Below are 22,762 nucleotides of genomic sequence, written 5' to 3'. Positions count from 1 at the left end.
TTTACAACCACAATTGAGCCCAACATTTCTGTTCTTAAATGAAACATTTGTTAAGTGAGTTTTGCCCCATTTTAATACTTTTCTTCCCACAGTTGTTAAGTGAATCACTGCAGTTGATAAGTTAGTAACCCAGTTATTAAATGAACCTGGCTTCCCCATTGACTTTGCTTGTGGAGTCACAAAAGGTGACACCTTGGGACACAGCAACTGTCATAAATATCAACCCCTTGCTAAGCGTGTAAATTTTGATCGTGTGATCATGAGGATGTTGCAATGGTTGTAACTGTGAAACACGGTCGTAAGTCATTTTTCAGTGCCCTTTTAACTTTGAACAGTTACTAAATGAACTGTTGTTAAGTCGAGGATTACCTGTATTCCATATTCCCTTTTTAGGGGTGGGGAATTTGTGGTGGGTGAGAGTGTGTTTGGGGATTGTTATGTGTGTTGGACCTGGTCTTTGGGTGTTAAGTGAATTTCGTTGTATTGGTATACTGTGTATACATGTACAATGACAATAAAGTTATTATTATTATTATCATTCCTTTCTGTACTCGGCTTCTACATTCATAACTATAAAACTAAGGCTACGTATAAAATGCAAAAAAAAAAAAAAAGAGGGGGAGTAAATTATCTATTCCATTATGTGTCTTGGTAACAGCCAATTAATCTGTATTATGCCATCTCCTACAAAATAAATAAGCAACTACCCTCAAAACACCCCACGGCCAACCTGGACTCTTTATCTACCAAGCACTGCCTCTCTATACAACGGAGAAAAGAATTCCAGAATCCATCACAGTGCTGTTGTAAACAAATAGGTGAACAGCACAGAACATGCCCGCTTACAGCCTCTGGCTGTTCTTAAAAAATTCAGTTCCTAATGATGAAACTTCAGGGAGAAGATAGGCAGACTTTCTCATCATGGAGTCTTTGAGATGTATTTGACTGACTGCAATCATTTCTAGCCATTATGGCTTGGCCACACCTTTGGGATACTGTACATTTCAGAGTTCTACAGGTAGTCCTCGACTTACAACAGTTCATTTAGTAGCGGTTCAAAGTTACAATGGCACTGAAAAAGCGACTTAATGGCCATTTTTCACTTACTAACATTGTACCGTATCCCCATGTCACATGATCAAAATTTGGATGCTTGGCAACTGACTCATATTTATGACGGTTGCAATGTCCCGGGGTCATGTGTTCCCCTTTGGTGACCTTCTCACAAGCAAAGTCAATCGGGAAGCCAGATTCACTTAAACAACCTTGTTACTAACTTAACAACTGTAGCAATTCACTTAACAATGATGGCATGGAAGGTCATAAAATGGGGCAAAAATCATTTCACAACTGTTTCACTTAGCAATAAAAATGTTGGGTTCAACTGTGGTCGTAAGTTGAGGACTACCCGTAGAATACATTTGGAGGATGCCAGGTTGGGAAAAGCGAAGAGTCCATTCTTCAGCGGCACCTGACTGAAAAATCCTAGACTGGGGAAGCACAAGGCTGTCAAAGCTCAGGCAAAAGGGATAGGATAGGATAGGATAGGGGAATAGGATAGGTTAGGATAGCAATAGGAATGAATAGAATAGAATAGAATAGAATAGAATAGAATAGAATAGAATAGAATAGAATAGAATAGAAACAGTAACAGAGTTGGAAGGACCTTGGAGGTCATCTAGTCCAACCCCCTACAGGAGACCTGTACTAGGGATTCGAACTGCCGACAGAATAGAATAGAATAGAATAGAATAGAATAGAATAGAATAGAATAGAATAGAATAGAATCTGGAAGGGAGCTTGGAGGACTTCTAGTCCAGCCCCCTGCTCAAGCTTAAGCTTTAAACGCATTTCAGCTTCTTGGCTTTAATTCTTCCCCGAGCAAGGGCTATTTCTCGAGGGCGGACGGGGGGGGGGGGGAAGGGGGAAAAATCCATTCTATTTTGTGCCCGATAATTGTTATACTCCTCTCCCTTCTCTCCCCTTTTTTCCTTATTAGCGCCTGGAGGGACAGCAAGAGGCCGAGCGTGGGCGCGCGCGCGCTTTCCAAGCAAAGCCCGCGAGCAGAGCGCGTCGCGCGCCACTGGCCGCGTGGGCGGCAGGATGTGCGTCAGTCCCGCGCGGGGGAGGCCAACACGTGGTGGCAAGACCGACCACAGGAGGGGGGGGGGCGGATTGGGAGGGAGGGGTGTGGGTTGACAAACCAGCGCTTTTTTGCTTCTAGGTTGGCTTTCCCGGTTTATTTTACTTTATTTCACTTATTTATTTATTTATTTATTTTGAAAGGTAGATTTGCTCGCCTTTATAAACAAGGGAAGTTGCCCCCTGGAGCCGAGAATGATGATGATCTTTGCAATGTTTCTGCAGCACCACCACATCCCCGGCGCTTCTCTGAAGGAAGAATTTTGACTCGGGTCACGCTTCCTTTCCCCCTATTTTCAAATCTTTGTCTCAGAAAACTGAAAGAAGGACCCTGATCGGCTGGATGAGAAACTATACTGTACAGTAGTTTGTAATTTTATCTTGGAGAATAGTCATATTCTATAAAAATGCACTTGCTTGGTGTGTTAACATACTGGATCTCAGATGAATTGATGTATAAGCCTTCCCCTTACCAACATTCCTAGCATGGCAGCTTGTTTTTGAAGAAATAGCACTGCTGGAAATGGGATTTCACTACTGCCAATGCTTCTTTGCTGTGTGTGTCCATTTACAAAGTAAAATGCCATGGAATAGGTAAAGAAAGTAATCTGGAAACCTGGGTTTTTACCCCAAGGTGATCTCTCAAGCTCCAATCACTAGTGTATATGTATGCATCAACTCTTCTATATGTATGATAAATGGTAATATAATTGTATTGATTTAGGCTGAAATCCCAGGTCTCATGGTTTATAAATCACAATTTATGGTTTAGCATATTGTACAAACCCATTGGCTTAATAAGCTATGATTAAACAACCCATGGTTTGTATATGTATACTCATTCACTCCAGTCTTATGCAGGTTTACTCACTCTTGCTTTCAGTGCAACTTGATTTATTTATCAAACTACAACTGTGTTCCGATAGGTCATTGTTTTAGAGATATTTCCTTATCTAAACAAAAACAAAATGATTACGGGTGGGCAAAAAATCAGTGAGTGGGAGAAACTTCCAATTTACTGTCAGTTTCTCTATTGAGTTTCCTTATGGGAAGTTGACAGAGTATTGGAATTTTTTCTTCTTTCACTCCTCTCCTTTCTTTTTTCTTTCTCCCAATCCCCCTCCTTCTACTCTTCCCTCCTTTTCTTCCTGTTTCCTCCCTCCCTCCCTCCTCGTTTCTTCCTTCCCTTTCTCCCTCCTCCTTCCTGTCACATTGAGTATAAACTTGATGCTGGCTTCCCCATTGATTTAATAAAACAATAGATGCCATGTGGGTCATGGAGGTGCATGTTGCTTGCTGAGGGTCAGAAAGGGTGTATGAGAGATTGCAGGAGTCAGCAAGGGTGCTTGGTATAGCACAGGTTGGGAAGAATGCACGAGTGGCTAATACTATTGAATTTATGCTTCCTTTTGGCTTCCCCACCAACTTATGCGGGAAGCTGTCAAGGAGCATTGGAAATAATCACACGATTCTAGGTGACTGCAGCAGTACCAAAACATGAAGCCATGAATTGCAAAATTTCAATTCTGTGGGAGTCAGATCCCAGATTTTGGGTGTATTTTGAAAATTAGCCCATTTGAAGTACGTTGATTCAAAAAATGTGATGCACCATTTCGCCCAATTGAAGGTTACAAATAAACACAAAAATTTCATTAGTATATAGATTTTTTAATTCGTCATGCACCTAAAGGGCTGTAAAGGAGGGCCTGAAATCTTGCCCTACAACCAACATTTTCCCTTTGTAACTGGTTCCTAATATGTCCCTGTTGCATGTTGAGTTTTGGAGAAAAGATGGGATTTAAGCACAATTTAAGGGACGCCAGACTTAAAAGCCCGGAGCCTGAGGTTGGCCATGGAGGGCTTCAGGGCTTGGCACTTCCCACCACACACACATCTTTCAGAAAATACAGTCACAAGCCCTGTGAGAGGCCACTTAGTGGAATTCTATGTTAATGCTCAGGCATCTCTGAATAGAAATCTTTTCTCAGCAGCTAAAGTTGGCCAAAGGTCCCCACCTCCACAGAGCAAGCTCTCTGCCCACATCTTCCTTTGCATGCAGAGAATGGCTCTGTTGCTGACGAGCCAAGAGACCTGCAACAGATTGGACAGTGCTATCCGAAGGAGCATTAGTGTGTATGCGTAGGTGGGGGGAGGCACAGTGTGTGGGTGGCAGAGAAAGGAATGGAACTTCCGTAACTGCAAACCCCACAGCGATGTTTCCTGTATCACAGAGGATCCAAAAATAAACTCCTAAACTAATCCCAGCTACAAAGGAATGTAGAAATTTAGGATTGCAAGGAGTTGAGGGTTCTTCAGCATTAGATGGATGTACAATGAAAAACCACGATTGGGTTTTTGAGAGTATGGAGTGAGAAGGGATGTGCACATTTTTGTTAATTTATAAAAGCATTTCTATACTGGTTTTCAAGATACAACTGAGATGAACCAATATATATATGCTTTCTGTCTCAGACAACTGACAAGCTCTAAAACGTTTTAAGATTTTTTTTTTAAAAAAAATCCAGTTGGACAGGCAGCAAGCCAGTGTCCCAAATAGTTTTAGTAGGTAAAGAAATTTGGCATTATTGGTGTTGAAGTTGGGAAACAGTGCAACTGGAATTGCACATCTAGAAAATGAAGTAACAAGAAGGGCAACTTGTTCAAACCTATCTGTTTAAAATAGCTAAGGACACCTCCATTCCAACTTTCATCCAAAGTCACAGTACATAGTACCCTAAACACCTAAATAATTTTGGGAAATGTTGTGTAAAATCCCACATACCATTCCTCCTCCTTGACTATAGCAATATGGTATAATATCAAAAGACTTGGAGTTATGTGCTATCAGAGATAATCATTCTCTCTAAAACTAGGGCCAATCCCTACTTCATCAAATTCCAATCACTTCAATGTTGCCATTTAAAGTTAAAAGAATGAAATAGATAGGGAAGATCCATCTGTTCTGAGACCTTGAACAGTTGCCAAATGGCTAAATTTGGTGTAGTGGTTTAAGGAACCCAGCTAGAAACGAGATGGTGCAGCAGGATGCCAGTTGGGGACCTTGGTCAGTTGCTCTCAGTCCTTAAGCGGACAGTGACGAAGTATTTCCAAGAAATCTTGCAAGGAAAACTGCAGATTGTCCAGACAATCTTCAGGACTGACCTGAAGACAGTCAAATCAACACAAGCTGGCATAAAGTAGCTTTTATTGTTTCCATTATGGCAGCTACAATAATCAATAATGTAGACATAATTCTCTAGGATCAAGAAATACCTTTTCTGGTATTTAAACATAAGCAGTGTTTCTCCACCAAAGTTACTGTGCACTAGTAATGAAACAAAGATCAGAATTTACATAGAGTACATAGCTTCTTCTGTTAACGGAAAGGAAGCAGACTTGCTCTTTTATCCAAACAGTATCTTTGCACTATTTGGCAGAGTGGGGGAAATACCAACGTGTTTTCACCATCCCCCATACATTCAGTTCAATAAATAATGGATTTGTAAAGCACTGCTTTTTGCTTTTCAAAAATAAAGCAGCAGGTATCCTAGCATGTTTCAGTAAAATAGACACCGAATTCAGCATAAAACAGGGACTGGGAAGCAATTACAGTACTTTATTTTAAAAGTACCGTAGTGGATCAATTCCTGCCTGAGTAACTTTCAAACATATGCACTTGAACGCCCAGAATTTCTCAGCCATTGCTGGGAATTCTGGGAGTTGGAAATCTGTAAAATGCCTTAGGTTGGCATTCCTGTATCCTGGTTTGGGCCTCAATATTTGGGAACTCCTCCTATGTCTCCAATGAATGGATGCATTGTTTTCTCAGCGACTCCCTCCGATCGCGGAACTTTATTCCGCACAGCGTAAACAGCACCCATGTCAGTGCAAAAATAATAATAATTAAAAAAATCCAGCAACCCTGCCCTGAACTATTTTTCCCCGTGTGTACCCGAATGTCCCAGTGAGCGAACCGATAGGTCGCTTACAACGCACATGCAAGCGCGCTCAGGAAAGAAAGCATTATCGCGCACACACGAGGAACCTACAGAGGCGGGAATAAGCGGCGGCGGGCATACACTCAGGAAAGGAAACCCGCTTTTTATTTTAAGTGCACGAAAGTGGTGCGCGTTTCACCGAGACGGGGCGTACCACACAAAGCTCAGGCTCGTCTGAGAATCTCCACAAGACTTAAAAAAAGCTCAGGCTTGCAAAACGCGGCCAAGAAAAGCGGCAGGCCGACCATGTCCGTCCCCGGATCGACGCCATCTCCTCTTTCCAAGGCGCGCAAAAGGCCCGCGCCGAAGAAAAAGTGGAAGAAGTTGGGGCGATAAAGCGGTGGCGGTGGTCGGAATCCTATATGCTCATTCCTGCCTTGGCGTCTTGGAAGCCGCGAAGGAGGGAAGGTGGGCGGTAAATGCCGTACCTCCCCCTCCCCCGGCGCTTGCGGTGGCGAAGGCTGTTTGATGTTGCTGCTGTTGCAGTTTTTCTGGTCCGAGGCAGAAGCTGCCTGCCGCCCCCGGCACCTCCCACGCGCGGCAGCAGCTCAGAGCCGCTGCCGCCGCCGTTCCATTGTAAATCCGGCGGCGTGGGAGGCAATTCCGTGCCAAAGGCTCAGCGCCGAGGCGCGCAGAGAGAAAGGAGGAGGAGGAGGAGGAGGAGGAGGAAGAAGAAGAGGAGGAGGGGGACGGGGGCGGACGGAGAAGCTCCGACGGAGGGAGGCAGAAGACCATCGAAGCTGGACAGGGGTGCCGCGTTGGGAGCCCTGCGCCTTCTTGGGTCTGCCTTTCCGCGGAGAGCCAGAAGAAGGTGCGGCCAGCAGCGAGGCTTCCGAAGGCCTTGGGTCCATGCTTGACGGGCACACCGGTCGGACTGCGAAGAAATCCACTGGCGCGGTAAGATTGCCACGGGGGGGGGGGAGGTGCGAGGAGAGGGAGAGTTTGGGGTGGGGGGCGGGGGGCGGGGGAGTGGAGGAGGCGCCGCGGATGAGCAGGAGAGATGAGATGAGCGACTGGGAGCAAGTTATGGGGAGGGGGGGGTCAAGACCTACTCAGGAGGAATCGGCTGCCGAACCTCGCAGCTCTTCAACGAAACGCTTCTCCAAGAAGCTGCTCGGATGCAAAGGGTGAAAATGCCAAGATATTCAACAAAGATTTCGGGGATCGAGCTTGCTTTTTTTTTTTTTTTTTTTTTTTGGGGTGGTGGGGGGAGCCACGCCCCCCACCTGGGCAACCTTATTTGCTGCCTAGTCTGTGAGTCCGATGGGCCGGTGGATTCTGCACAGGCTCAGACACCTTCCCATCTCTCTCAATATATACTTCAGTCTGAATGCCAAAGAGTTGCTCTTGTATTATTGGGTATGTAGCCAGGATCTGTAGTGGAGAGCATTTCGGGGCATTGCCATGGTGCGCTCAGAAAAACCACACCAGCATTGGTATCTGAGAAAGAATACGCAGCAGGGAAGAGTTTAATTTCCACAAAAAAAAAAAAAAAAAAAAAGAGCCAGGATAAAAGCAACCTCATCTCTGAGCTTTCAACCTGGGATTGAAATACTGATGTTAAAATGGATGGATGTTAAGATTATGTACATCCTCATAAAACACCTAACCTTTAATGCTTTATCCAGAAATATAAGGTATTGGGATTAAGAAAAACTATATTCTAGGTAGTAATCTTAAAATTATAATAATCTTAGAATTATAATTTTATAATCTCTCCGGTGCTTTAAATTATAATGTTAAGTAACTCCAAAAGATGACAAGCCACGCAGTATTGTATTTAAGGTCCTTGGATAATTGCAGGTAGTCCTCGAGTTGCAACCACAACTGAATCCAAAAATTACATTGCTAAGTGAAACATTCGTTAAGTGAGTTTTGTCCCATTTTAACGACTTTTCTTGCCACAGTTGTTGCCACAGGGAATCATTGCATATGTTAAGTTAGTAACATGGTTGTTAAGGGAATCTGATTGCCCCATTGACTTTGCTTGTCAGAAGGTCGCAAAAAGGGATCACATGACCTTGGGATACTGCAGCAGTCATAAATACGAACCAGTTGCCAAGCATCTGAATTTTGATCATGTGACCATGGGGATGCTGCAACGGTCCTAAGTGTGAAAAACGGTCATAAGTCACAATTTTCAGTGCTGCTGTAACTTTAAATGGTCACTAAATGAACTCTTGTAAGTCGAGGACTCCCTGTACTTTTTAATACCTACCCTGTTGGCATCTCCAGAAAAGACTGGCAAGAACTATAGGAAGATAGTGAAGTTTGATCTGGAGAGTGTCTTGTCAACAACCATCAGTTGCTGTTGGCCTCACCAAGTTAAGAATCATGACAAGCAAGATGAATTAATGTGACTTTGTTATAATGGACCAAATGTTGCAAGTCTGAAAGTACAGTTCTCTCCCCATCTCCTTTACAGCAGGAGAGTCTAGGGAGGGTCCCTTCTGAGCCTCTTGCCCCACCCACTATCCAGCTGAGGGCCATGCTGTCTCTTATCTGACCGTTCCCTTGGCAGCGTCTCTTCGCCCAGTTTCTCAAGGTTTTTCCCACATTACAGTCGCATTCTCTCATTAGCCCCCCCTCCCTTCCACACCCACATATCTCCCACTTGTATTCTCAAAATTTCCTCACACGCTGTTTATCTTCAGCCTCTTCCAAGAAGAGAAAATAATGGCAGCTCTGTGGGTATCCACGGAGTGCCAACTCCACCCCAGCCCATTGCTTCACTCTCTTAATGGCCTTGTAATAGAAGACAGAGAGCGTGCACAAGGGTGGATAAAGAAGGAACAAGCAGTGGGCGTTTGGAGGAGTCTGATATGTGTGCGCATGTTAGTTACTAGACCCAGCAAGAGGTGTGTGCAGAGTGTTTCTGGTTTGTGCAGAAAATCTAGGTTTTGTGTGTGCACGCTTGTGTACTAAGCAGGTTGAAGATATCACATTGGGTTTTCAAGGGACAGAAGGTTGATTGTAATTCTGATCCAGCTGGTAGTGCAAAGACAAAGACTTTTATGCATGAGGCGCTGTAATTGTAAGTCAGGGTAGTTTATTGTACTTGAAGATTTCTAATAAAGAAAAAATCCTCACGGTGCAGAGGTAAAAAAACTGAAACTGAGAACAAGAGATTTCTTTTGAGGGCAAGATTAATGGATTAGAGTTTGGGGTTGCAGTGTAGGATGGATGGAGAATGTGCATCCCTAGTGAATTCTAGTGCAAGATCAAATTCTCCGATTAGTTAGAAAAAAAAAAAAAGAGTAATTGAAGTTTTCAGCAGCAGCCTGAAAATACACTTAATAAGAAACGCGCCTCACTGGGCACAGTGGGACTTTATTCCAAGAAAGCAAAGGGAGGGTGGTGTTATCAGCATGAAGGAGAGAGAAAGGAAAAAGCTGGGCCTTGTTTGCCTCAGGAATATGGCAGTGATGTAGAGGTAACAGAACAGTGACTATATGAGGTACAACAACACACTTAAGAGGCTGTGTAGAAAGCCTCCCTTGTTTATTGTAGAGCCTAAGAAGACTCCTGGACTGGATCAGATCCCTTCAGCCAAATTTGGGTCTGTTCATCCAAAGAAACAGAGGAAAATTTCAGTGTAAATCATCTGCTTTATATCATCAAGCCATTATTTCTGTGTGAATGGGGACACATGGCCAATAAACAAGAGGGGGGGGGAAAGCCTCTTAATTTGTGACACTGATAGCTCACGCTAATTTAAACTTGTGAATTTAGTGCAAAAGAAATGCCAAGTATTTTCTATGGTGTCTTCTTTCTTCTCCTACCTGAACTATGGAGATAAAGAGGAGCTCTGCCCTCCTTCCATTTTGGCTACTACAGGTAGTTCTCGACTTACGACCACAACTGAATCCCAAATTTCCATGTTAAATGATTTTTGCTCCATTTTATGACCTTTTTTGCCACAGTTGTTAAGCGAATCATGGGGTAAATTGAGCAAATCTGGCTTCCCCCCATTGACTTTGTTTGTTGGAAACTGGCTGGGAAGGTTACAAATGGTGATCAGACTACAACTGTCACATTACAACTGTCATAAATACATGCCGGTTGTCAAGTGTCCAAATTTTGATCATGTGACCATGGCAGAGGTGGGTTTCAGCAAGTTCTGACCAGTTCTGGAGAACCGGTAGCGGAAATTTTGAGTAGTTCGGAGAACTGGTAAATATCACCTGTGACTGGCCCCGCCCCAATCTATTCTCTGTCTCCCAAGTCCCAGTTGATCGGGAGGAAATGGGGATTTTGCAGTAACCTTCTCCTGGATTGGGAAGGGAATGGTGATTTTATAGTATCCTTTCCCTGCCACGCCCACCAAGCCACACCCACAGAACCGGTAGTAAAAAAATTAGAAACCCACCACTGGACCATGGGGATGCTATAAAGATCGTAAGTGTGAAAACCGATCATCAGTGGCATTGTAATTTTGAACAGTCACTAAACAAATGGCTGTAAGTTAAGGATTACCTGTACTTCGGCCTTCATGGTTTCACTCTGTCACCCCTGCAGGCAATTGGCAATGGCGTTGTTGCTGCCCCGCACCCTGGGCGAACTTCAGCTCTACCGTGTCCTCCAGAGAGCCAACCTCCTCTCCTACTATGAGACCTTCATCCAGCAGGGGGGTGATGATGTGCAGCAACTGTGCGAGGCTGGTGAGGAAGAGTTCCTGGAGATCATGGCTCTCGTTGGCATGGCGACCAAGCCACTCCATGTCCGGCGCCTCCAGAAGGCTCTCCGGGAGTGGGCAACCAATCCTTGTCTCTTCAACCAGCCGGTGCCCTCCATACCTGTAAGCAGCATACCACTCTTCAAGATCTCCGAGTCCGGAGGCCACAAGTCACTCACCAATGGACACACCAGCCCAGTAGAGATCCCTGGCAAAACCAGTGCCACTTCCCCTTCCAAAAGCCCCTCCGAGCCACAAGAGAAGCTGTCCCCCTTGGCAGCCATGCAATGGGGGAACCCCGAGTCTGAAGAAGAAGGAGGGGTCACCTCACCCAGCGAGCTCCCGTCATCCACTGAGCATCTCGATCCAGAGCTGGCCCATGCAGTGTCCGAAGGGGTGGATCGTTTGCTGCGCAGCTGCCCGCGCAGTGGAGATGTAGAATTGAAGACTCTCCTGAAGCTGAATAAGAAGTTGGCCAAAACAGTGGGGCATATCTTCCAGATGGACAATGGGGACCCTCACAAAGAAGAAGAGATCCGGCGTCACAGTGCCATCTACGGGCGGGGTGAGACTCGGAGATGCGAGGGCAAACAGTTCACCCTTCATGAGGTGAGCCATGAGGGAAGCTACACTGGTCAACCAAAACTCAGGAATGATATTTACTTAAAATATTCAATAGGTTTAGTAGACTAAAGAATGTCTAATATTAATGCTACCATGATAATAATAATAAAAAAAACACTATATACTCTCAGCGGGGGACAGCATCTGGCTGACTTCATCTGGAAAGGAAAGCTAAGCAAGGGCAGGTCTGTTTACCACTTGGATGGGGAACCTCAGGATATAGCGGGGGAGAAGGCCAGATTTAAGAAGTTTTTAAAAATATTGAAAGAAGGCAGCTCATTCCCAGATGGCATGAAAAAAACTGTATGAATGTGTTGACGTAATCCCTGAGAACTGAGTTTAACTCAAAGGAGGCCTTACTGGTGCAGTCCTCTCTGTTTTTAGCCTATATAGTGAAGGTAGTAATTTTGTTTTTAAATGATACAGAATGAATCTAAAAGTTTATATGGAAAAAGAGTTTCACAGTGGTGGGACCTCGAACTTCAAGAGTTTTGGATGAAGAACCAAGGAGTGGGGTCTTAGAGAATAACTGCAGAGCCCTCCAGTCTTTCACTCACTAATAGGAATATCTACTGATTCACTTAGAGTTAATTTTAGTGGATGTAGCATCTGCCTTATCCCAGATCAGAACCCCCCCCCCCTTCTCATTCTCTGTCTCCCTGCCTCATTCCCTCCCTCCCACTCCCTGCCTCCCTCTCTCTTCCTCTCCTGCTAATTCTTTAAATATCCATCATTCTCCAACTGTTCTCTACAAACCATTAAGGTTCTGTGGAGAATCACCTTCTCATGTTCGCTGGCCAGGCTTCCTTCTTTGACTTCAGTGCCAGTTAGCTGGTTCATGAAAATGGATCTTTAGTTGAAAAGTGCTTCATGTAGTCTGTAATTGATGATACATGAAGGAATCTAAATATTAACTTCAAGAAAATGCTAATAATGAATAGGCCTCAAATTCAGTTACTGACTGAATCCACGTGCAATATAATGACTGGAGCTGTTGCCTCATACAGACAACCCAAACAGAAAAGGCAAATATATAATTTTTCAATCCAAGACCAGCATAAATAATGTTTAAAACTAGGGGATTGTTGTTCTTCCTATGACAGCAGTCAGCAATCAGTCTATAGCGGTATACTAAAATATAGTATACAACTATAAATCCTCATGGGACTAAAATGTATAAAGAATTACCAAAAATTATGATTAACATTAATATTGCAAACAATATATGGTGATGAGCTAAATGTAGAAGGTAACATGTGGTGTCATTAATGTAATAGAAAATATGATCGATAATTAAAAATGAGATTTCATTGGGCTAGTGACCTATTCATCCCTTTTCTCTTCGTACTCAAAGGTTTCTATTGAAGAACATTGTTGACTAGTTTGTATTAAGATGTATCAAGAGATGGGGAACATAAAATAATCGAAGCAGTAGCAAATATAAAATTTTGAATTATATTTTGATACAAATTTAATTTAAAATAAAGAGGATGGTCAATCTCAAATGAAGCTAGTTTATTCATTGGTCCATGCTTTCAGAAACTATGAGAATCGGAGCTTTGAATGCTGTGGGCCTAATGTTCTTTGAGGTCCTCTGCTTCCTCAGAGAATCAATTCTGTTCACTCTTCTCTCCCAGCTCACAATTAATGAGGCTGCTGCTCAGTTCTGTCTGCGAGACAATTCACTGCTGTTGCGTCGTGTGGAATTGTTCTCACTGTCACGTCAGGTGGCTCGGGAGAGCAGCTATCTCTCTTCACTGAAAGGTTCTAGGTAAGACTCAGATCTTGGTGGTTTTGTTAGCAATGAGAAGTTCTAGAACTGGGCTGCTCTTGAATGATTGTTGTAAACCTGTTGGGAAGGTTCTCAGTGGGCAGAACAAATTGCTGTTGCTTCTAGTCATATCTTCTTCAACTATCCCTTTCAGTCTATGGAGATTCTCAGTCATCCAGGTCAGGATTGTCCCAAAGCTGCTTTTTCAAGAGGCAACTGGACTTTCTGTTTTTTCTTTGAAGGCGTTTCGCTTCTTGAAGACATTTTTTCGTCAAGAGCTGAAGAAGCTTCTTGGATGAGAAGTGAGATGTCTTCAAAGAAAAACCAGAAAGCCTAGTTGCCTCTTGAAAAAGCACCTTTGGAGGTATTATCCCTTTCAGGTTGCTTGAAGAAATCTAATTTCTTCAAAAGGTTGGAAATACCTTTTAAAATGTCCCCAAAAACCTGGCAGATAAAAAAAGCATTTTGCATGTATTCCATCTGACCTTGATTCCTGTATTATTGAGCATGCTGTCAAAAATAAGTGCTAGATGTGAAGTATGCGGAATATTGATACAAAGTGATCTCTGCTAAACTGGAGCTAAAGTAAGATTTGTCCACCTATATTAATTATCTGTCCACTAATTACAGGTAATTATCCCAAGAATATCTCAGGCATTCAGAAAACAATCCTTGTATTAATTTGCTTCTTCTTTGTCTTTGTCTTTGAAATTGGTTTAACAAAAAAAGGAAATCATAATCAAATGGTATAGGAAGAATCCTGCATCAACCTTGAGTTTTCACGTTTTCATTCCCAACTTTTTGTATCTGTCAAAAAACTCAAAAACGTCTGTTTTCCGTTTTGAAACCGCTGTTGTCCGGTTAAAGCTGAAATTTGGAACCTAGAATTTTTACATATTTGTAATTCCAGTATCTAATACCTGTAATTCATTTTTATTCTAATGTTTTAAAAAGTAAATTAAAAAGTTTCTGCTTTGACTTTTGAACCAATCACTTTCCCTTTTACAGCTGAAAATCGAGAAATAGGATTTGCGCCAACTGTGATCTCTTATTAAATCAGGATGTAAAATTGTAAAATCTAATCTGGGTCGGTCAACGGGACCAGCGGTTTACTCTTCTGAGCTTTTGGCCACTTTCCCGGAGACCGACCCAGATTGGATCTTGCAACATTATCCTGGGACACTTATATATGCCTTCATTCATATAAAATTGCACGTCGACACCGTTTTGAGTAACATGATTGGAATATATCTCAGTATTCTGATTCGAGGAACCATGTGAAATTGCAATTATTTCTGCAGAGAAAGATTAGATTTTCTCATAAATATGAATTTTAGGACAGATGGAGAACCTGAGCCAAAGATTAACTAAAACACATTCTCATTATATGAGGCCATAGTTTCTTACGTTTAAAATAAGGACCTATTATAGTTTCTTATGTTTAAAATAAGATCCTATTTTACCCATCAGGATAAAGCGATCTGATTTACAGGTAGCTCTCGACTTACAACAGTTGATTTAGTGACTCTTCGAAGTTACAACGGCACTGAAAAACTGTTTTTCAACATAACAAATGTTGCAGCATCCCCATGGTCACGATAAAAAATCAGATGCTTGGCAACTGACTCATATTTATGAAGGTTGAGATATCCTGGGGACACATGATCCCCTTCTGACAAGCAAAGTCAATGGGGAAGTTAGATTCACTTAACAATCATGTTACTAACTGCAGTGATTCAAGTAATGACTGTTGCAAGAAAGGTTGTAAAATAGGGTTAAATTCACTTAAATTCACTTGCGTAGCAACAGAAACATTGGGCTCAGTTGTCGTAAGTCGAGAACTACCTGTAATTTTTTAATATATACTTTAATTTGTATATTCAGCCATCACAACCAATGATGCATGATGAGTGAACATACCCAGTTAGGCCTAATCAAACAGACCCCAATGAACAAAAATTTAACTTTGTGCAACAGACTTAGCCATTAAGCTTAATATGTAGATTGATTCATTATGGTCTGCTTAGCAAGCTGTGTTTGAAGAAAATTAAATTTCAGCTGGTATCAAGCCTTATTTAATATAACCCCAGCAACAGATAGTTAGCTTCTGTGATGTTATTAATGCTTTATATCTTTATATCAGGCCATTAAATTGTATTCATTCCAACACCCACCCAGGCTGCAAATTTCTGTAAATGCTAAATTGGTACGGGCACATGTCCTGGACCAGGGTAGTCCAGAACATATGGAGTGTTGCATGAATGATTCTTCTATGATTGGGCTAGAAGTGATTTCCTGGATGTATTATTTAATTGGATATGCTGACTCCTTTATGACTTTTGTCCCCAGGCTGCGTCCAGATGAAAACTCGGGTGGACAGGCTAAGCGCTTCAAGCAGGAGGTAAGTGAAAAAGATACGCTATATGCACAAGAGAAAAAAGACAGAGAAATGCTTTTGAGTTTTCAGAGAAAAATACAAAAATACAATGAAACAATGCATGCTTTGTTTGTAAACCAGTGGTCCATTTTTGGATCTTTTCTTCAATGAAGCAGAGGTTTCTCTGGGTTTTCCCCCCTTGTAATCTTTCAGTCCTTAAAGAGATTCAGATCGGGAAAGTAGGATGCCCCTGTTCTCTGTTGTCTGCGGTATCTTCATGTCCTGGATGATAAATTATGCAAAATGAGAAAGCTGTTTGCCCCATTGAACAGGATCAGAAGATGAGCAATAGGAAGAGAGGACTGATAGCATAAGAAAACCTGCTGTTCTTCTCATACTGCGTGCTAAGGCTAGGTTGGCATTTACCTATTGGTCTGACTTCAGAAGACCTAGCAAAGGAGGATAATTCTGATTTGTTTGTGGGGAGTGAGGCCACCCATTTTTGCCTGATTGGCTGGCCACGTGTTTTGGTTTGTGTCTCCAGTTTTCGTACTTGTAGTATGCCTAAGGGCTGGGGGAGAAAAAAATGCTGCAACCAGAATAATTCAGTTTTACAACTGCCCTTACCTCTCATCTCTCTACCCAGAAGCTGGAGATTAGGATTAATTTAAAATTACCCTTCTGAGTCCAGATAAGACCAGGCTAATGTTAGTCAAAATCATTTTTAATCTTAGATCAAAGGTATCAACCTCACGGCATCACGTTGTCATGTAACGTATCGTGACATTTTTCCCCTTTGCTAAAATGGGGGTGAGGGTGGCCAGTGTATGATGCATCCGGCCCATGGGCTGCGAGTTTCACACCTCTGTCTTAGATAAAGAATATGGTAAAGGTGTGAGTCCAGATTTCTCAACAGTTTAGCTTTGTGTGCTTTACCAATGTGACAGCATCTTCCTTTGGCCTATGGGTCCTTGAAGAACTAGGAGAATTCTCTGGGTTTACTAGTTGGCAACTTTTAATTTCAAGAATAAGGCAACAGAGACCTATCTATCGTCTGTCTGTCTGTCTGTCTGTCTGTCTGTCTGTCTATCTATCTATCTATCGTATATAAGCACATCTTTCTGGATATATTGGTGCATATGTACATTTCCGAATGAATAGCGAATATATATTTATCCTGTATTATTCATTACATTGTGAATACATTCTTCATTACATGTATTATATGATCATTATGTGTAGGATCACAATGATTCATGAAATTTGAGGATTCTAAAATTGCTCCCAGCCCCATTCCCAACCAGCTCTTGACTTCAGTCATGGATTGAATGTGTGAAAGGTCAGAGTTTGCCTTAGTGTGGAGACAGTGCTAGTTAACACATGTACAATAGAAAATACCAGTTCCATGTCTTCATTGCTCTACCGAATGAGACAGACATAACGCCTACCAATTTCTACCTGAAATTTGCAAGCATGCTCTGTAGCAATTTAGAGAGAGGGAGAGGGGATTATAGGGTTTGGGAAACAGGATGTACTTCTTGCCTGTTCGGGAGATCGAGGGTCCTCTTTAATGGAGGCATTTTAAAATAATTACATAGCAGTCCTGACGGAGTAGGCAGAATAGAAGGAAGCAGGCTAAAGAGATGAAGGCTACCATTTCCTTGTGCACGGAACTCTGGCCAAAACTCTTCTTCTTCTTCTTTTTTTTTTTTGATGTTCCAAGCTCCAAAACCAAAGTCTCCATGTTATCCTTTTATCAAATTCCTTACCCTACCTTTCTAGTATCATTTGTAACTAAACAGATTAATTGGAAATTAATACGAGTACAAGTAAGTACAGGAGGAAATGTCATACTAATCCGTATACAACATGATTCCAGGCAAGCCAATTGGATGATAAGTTAAAAATCATACAAGCATATTGCCTGCAGTAAGCACATTTCAGATTATTACAAGATTATGTTTTGGATGCAGGTTAATACAGTGTTTAATTACATTTATTGCTTGCAGGAAAAAAAATTGTATCATCATTTTTCAGTTTTAAAAGTTCACAGCTCTCGCAGAGAAAGTGAAATTGGCAGGCAGGCAGCTTCCCTTTTATTTTTCTTGGTAATTCTCCCAATAGGTTACAGAACACAGTCGCCCTGAGCTTCCTTTGGTCTGTGAACCCTTCCTTCCTCCATACCGATCCAGCATAGAAGAAGACACAGCCAGCTTGTCTGGGGAAAGCATAGATGGACATCCGCAAGGTGAGTGCTCTGGGCGCTAAGGAAGTTTTCCGTGGGTATCGACTATGGAACTAGACTGTAAAATGGGAAATTATGAAAGAGGGTTTGTTTCTTGGTAGGCTTCACACAAAGTGATGTCATTCCTGTTTGTAGAATCCATCTTGTTTCTGGAACAGTGTCTCTCATGCACTACTTTACAAGAGCATGCTCAATCTTGTGTGTGCAGTACTGAATCACACTTTATCCTGTGTGCATTACTTTAACCCTAACTACAAATAGAAGCTGCAATTTGTACATTTTATTATGTCAGTTCGCTGCCCACCCACCCTCCTCTTCCCTCTGTCTGGCTTGCTGTGTGACCTTGACATCAACTAAAATAGTATTAATTTAATTGCTTTGTGGAAGAAACCATGATTGGCTAGGTTTATACAGCATGCTAAGCCATGAATCATAGTCTACAGATCAGAATGTCTGGGTTTACACATTCCGGAAACCAAAACTAAACAAACCATATGGTACTTTAAATATGATGAGTGTACCCAAACCAGCTTCCTCCAAGTGAGGTGATACTGAGCTTTAATTAGATTTCCATAATTTAGTATGTTTTCTCTTTCTTTTTCTCTTTGTTTTTTTCCCCCTCTCCATCCTTTTCCCCTCCTCTCCTTTTAAATACAAACATACCACTGTTTTGTTTTATTTTGTTATATCTTTATTATAATTAGTTGTGTCATAATGGTCTTAGTCCAAATAAACCCTATCAGGGTTTCAGCAAGTATTAACTTAATGTAAATTAGCATAGCTTTACATTCTTACTGTTGTTTATAAATTCTAGTTTTATTTATAGCCTTGTAAAGTTATCTGTTCTAATTATTTATAGTGTTTAAATTAGTCATTGCAAAGTTATAGGATTATTTATAGGATTATTTTGTATTTTAATACCTCTATTCTATTATTTTAACTTAATAATTGTGTTTTTAGTTTAGTTTGTAAAGACTGAGCAAGAAAACTTTATAAGGCAGTCCTCAACTTACAACCACGATTGAGCCCAACATTTCTAAGTGAGACACTTTTTAAATGAGTTTTGCCCCATTTTACGACCTTTTTTGCCACAGTTGTTAAGCGAATCACTGCAGTTGATAAGTTAATAACACGACAGTTAAGTGAATCTGGCTTCCCTGTTGACTTTGCTTGTCAGAAGCTCACAAAAGAATCATGAGATTCTGCAACCATCATAAATATGGATCAGCTGCCAAGTGCCTAAATTTTGATCATGTGATCATAGAGATGCTGCAACAGTGTAAATATGAAAAATGGTCATGTCACTTTTTTCAGAGCCATTGTAACTTCGAACGGTCACTAAATAAGCTGTTGTAAATTGATTATCTGTACATTCTGAGAATAGGGGTGAAATAAGGAAAAAAGAGAATACAAGAGAACGGAAACATAGTGTTCAGCATATCTCTTCATTGTCAACAGCTACCTGTTAAATTAGCACCGTTCTTTTAATCAGCAGTCTAAATTAGTAACAGTACTAGAGTAAATGTTTTAATTTACTTCATGTCTAAATGTCTTAGTTTTGGAGAACGTCAATTATATTCATTTAGACATCCATTTATTTATTTGCCGATAAAAAGCAATGTTTTTCCACTTTGGCAACTTCAAAATTTAGCATGCTGGCTGGGGAATTCTGGGAGTTGAAGGCCACACCTTTTAAAGTCGCCAAGTTTAAAAAGCACTGGATTAAAGTAATATATCTTCACTTGTCTATGCAAAGTTGATAACGCGTTATGGAAAATACACATTCTCTCAGGTTCACCTCATCCTCCAGTTTTTGTAGTCATCCTTCCCCTCCCTAACAGACTATCTAGGAAAAGGTGTTGCATTTCCTCCAGGGAAGTGAGGTGGTGGGAAAGATACTTGAAGAACCTCAGTCTGCCTTCCTGCTCTCTCTCTCACCTTTAAGTACAACTCAGTATTTCCCCTCCTGATTCTTTCCCCCCCACAGCTACTGGGTCTTGTCCCCGGCTTACGCCACCCCCCAACACCGCTTCTGATGCACTGCTGAGTCTCCCGCCACATGGGTTATGGAGCCGTCACATCCTGCAGCAGACACTGATGGATGAAGGGCTGCGATTGGCCCGGCTGGTATCCCACGAGCGAGTGGGACGGCTCAGCCCATGTTTGCAAGGAAAACCCCAGATGCCTGGTAAGTAGCTGTTTTCCCTTTTCTTTTCTTTTCTTTTCTTTTCTTTTCTTTTCTTTTCTTTTCTTTTCTTTTCTTACTGGTATTTATTTTATTTATTTATTTTATCTTATCTTACAAGTAGTCCTCAATTTACAACAGTTCTCTTAGTGACCATTTACAACAGCACTGAAAAAAGTGACTTATGACCATTTTTCTCATGTATGACTGTTACTGTTACATGTGACTGTCATGTGATTTACATTCGGATGCTTGACAATTGACTCCTATTTATTACGGTTGCAGGGTCATGTGATCACCTTTTACAACCTTCTGACAAGCAAAGTCAACGGGGAAGCCAGATTCACTTAACAACCGTGTTCCTAACTTAAAACGATTGCAATGATTCACTTAACAAATGTGTCAAGAGAAGTCGTAAAATGGGACAAAACTCAGTTAACAAATGTCTCATTTAGCAACATAAATTTTGGGCTCAATTGTGGTTTTACAGTGAGGACTAGCTGTATTTTATTTAATATTATTTTATTTTATTATTTTATTTTATTATTTTATTTTATTTTATTTTATTATTTTATTTTATTTTATTTTATTTTATTTTATTTTATTTTATTATTTTATTTTATTTTATTTTATTTTATTTTATTTTATTTTATTTTATTTTATTTTATTTTATTTTATTTTATTTTATTTTATTTTATTTTATTTTATTTTATTTTAATGTTTGCTGTCCACCTTGCTATGAGGTGACTCTAGGTGGCTTGCAACATTAAAAGCTATAAAACCATAAAACACAAATATTTCTAAAAACAATACAATAGAACTACAATCAAAAGTAAAATTACAGTTTAAAAGGGGGGGGAGAGGGAGCAGGATGCGCAGGAGGGGAGGTGGGATTTTCTCCTAATCCATTAACACTAGTGAGATATTCCCCCATTGGGGCCACAAGCCAGCTGGCAGAGCCAGGTGTTCAAGCCCTTAGGGAAGATCAGAAGCGGGGTGGGGGGGTAGCAGATCTTATTTTGGGCAGAGGTAAGATGTTCTAAAGTGCAGGAGCCACAGCAGAAAAGGCTCTTCATGCTTCACTTGAAATCTGATGGGCACCAGAGGGCTGAGATGGCAAGAGGAAGTCTGTCTGTGCTGACACAATAACATTATCAGAGAGCCTGGCAGGAGCAAAGGATACAATTGAGAATGAGGAGAGTTGCAGTCTCCCATCTTTATGAAGATCAGTTGCATCCCTTTGGGGAAACCCGCTCACCGTTTAGTAAAGGCCAAAACTATTAATTTTCTTCAGGGAGCAGACTGAAAAGCTTGTATGTTGCTGTTAAAGAAACTGAAATCCTATTAGAGGAGGGCTTCTGTTTCTGAAAAGATTCACCGAGTTGACAAAAATAAAGATTACTATTGGGTTCACCTTGCGGTTGTGTCCTGGAATATGGAAAGAAACAAATTGCATATCATTCAGAAAAGGCCAGCTTTGTCAGCTTTAGTGAGGCACAGGGCACTTTTGGGACACTAAATGTATGTGGTTCAGAAACCAAGGGACAGGATTGCGACTCAAGGCAACTTGTTACGTTTCTGGATTCTACCCAAAATGTTCTGGAAAAATGCTGGAAGCTCTAGGAAAAGACTGGAGCTCTATTGCAACATACAGTTATAATTTTATTTTTAAGTTTTGTTAGTTGCCTTGAGTCCTCTTCAGATTACAAAGGCAGGATAGAAATTGGGGGAAAAAATAAAAAAACCATAGCAGACAGATTTACCTGGACTTTATTTTGCTGGCCTCCAAAGTGGAAGTTTAGGGTCTGAAAAATGGGAGAAGTCATATTCATCACAGGATATCCCAATCGGTGTTAAACCCCCGCCCCCCCCATACACATTAATAGTCCCTTATTAGAGAAATCCCTGCCCAGTTGTTTTAACTTTCTTGATCATTCATTTTTATGGAGTTTTGATGAGGCAAAGGCTATCCATAGGAACCTTATCCAGTAGCCATTGGAGAACAACAAAAAATGAAAGTTGGATTCCTTCAGTGCTCAAATAGGAAACCCATTGAACTGTTTTTCCTCGTGCCAGATTTTATGTCCATGACTGCTTGGAAATGGATCACGAAATCTTAACTTTTTATTTCTGCCTCTCTTTTTTTTTAGAGTTTGGGGAAACTCTTTCTGAGCGATGCCAGCCTCCAGCAGCCCAGCCTGAGGCCAGAAGAAACAGCATTAAGGTGGAACCAGACACCAGCCGGCAGTGAGAAGCAGGGACGGCCTTGCTCAGCCATTAAGCAATAATACTCCAGTCAGCTCTGAGCGTTAGACAGGGGAGGGACCTGTCCTCTGCATCACTCCCAGGGAGGCCTGTGGGACTTCCTCGCAGAAGGCGAGCTGTCATACTAGCACAACCAACTCTTCACCCTGTTCTCTTCATGAAATGGAGAGCATGCTTTGGCTCACAAACAGAAGAGCCATGGACCTATGGACGACGAATGACGTAGGAAGAAAGCCTGCCATCTTAATTTAACTCGGCACAGAAGGGGGTGCCCTGGCTACAGTTGATAGCATGAGCTCAGGTAGACCAAATCTCTGGCCCTCTGATGGACTAATGGAAGGTCATACTTACCCACAGCCTTTCCTCCCATGTGAGACTTGAAACTGAGGGGTACATAGCCATAAAAAAAGCACATAAATATCCTGTACATATTTTATTGAAAGGCATATAAGTGATTGGCCATAAACAATACATGTTGTT

General features: G+C 41.5%; 1 protein-coding gene across 1 annotated transcript; it reads left to right on the top strand.

Moving 5' to 3' along the window:
* The first annotated feature begins 6,559 nt into the window (after window positions 1–6,559).
* NAB2 (NGFI-A binding protein 2) lies at window positions 6,560–22,700 on the top strand. Its single transcript, XM_070938007.1, is given in 9 exon segments — window positions 6,560–6,916; window positions 6,918–6,977; window positions 6,979–7,037; window positions 10,659–11,424; window positions 13,077–13,210; window positions 15,560–15,611; window positions 17,712–17,835; window positions 19,820–20,020; window positions 22,168–22,700. Coding segments are annotated over 9 exon segments (1,854 nt in total). The 3' UTR covers window positions 22,269–22,700.
* The last annotated feature ends 62 nt before the right edge of the window (window positions 22,701–22,762 follow it).

This window comes from Pituophis catenifer, unplaced genomic scaffold (assembly GCF_029215685.1).
Source record: "Pituophis catenifer annectens isolate HBS135680 unplaced genomic scaffold, rPitCat1.0.hap2 SCAF_2, whole genome shotgun sequence".
Taxonomy (NCBI): Eukaryota; Metazoa; Chordata; class Lepidosauria; order Squamata; family Colubridae; genus Pituophis; species Pituophis catenifer.
This window is presented reverse-complemented; position numbering and strand designations above follow the sequence as displayed.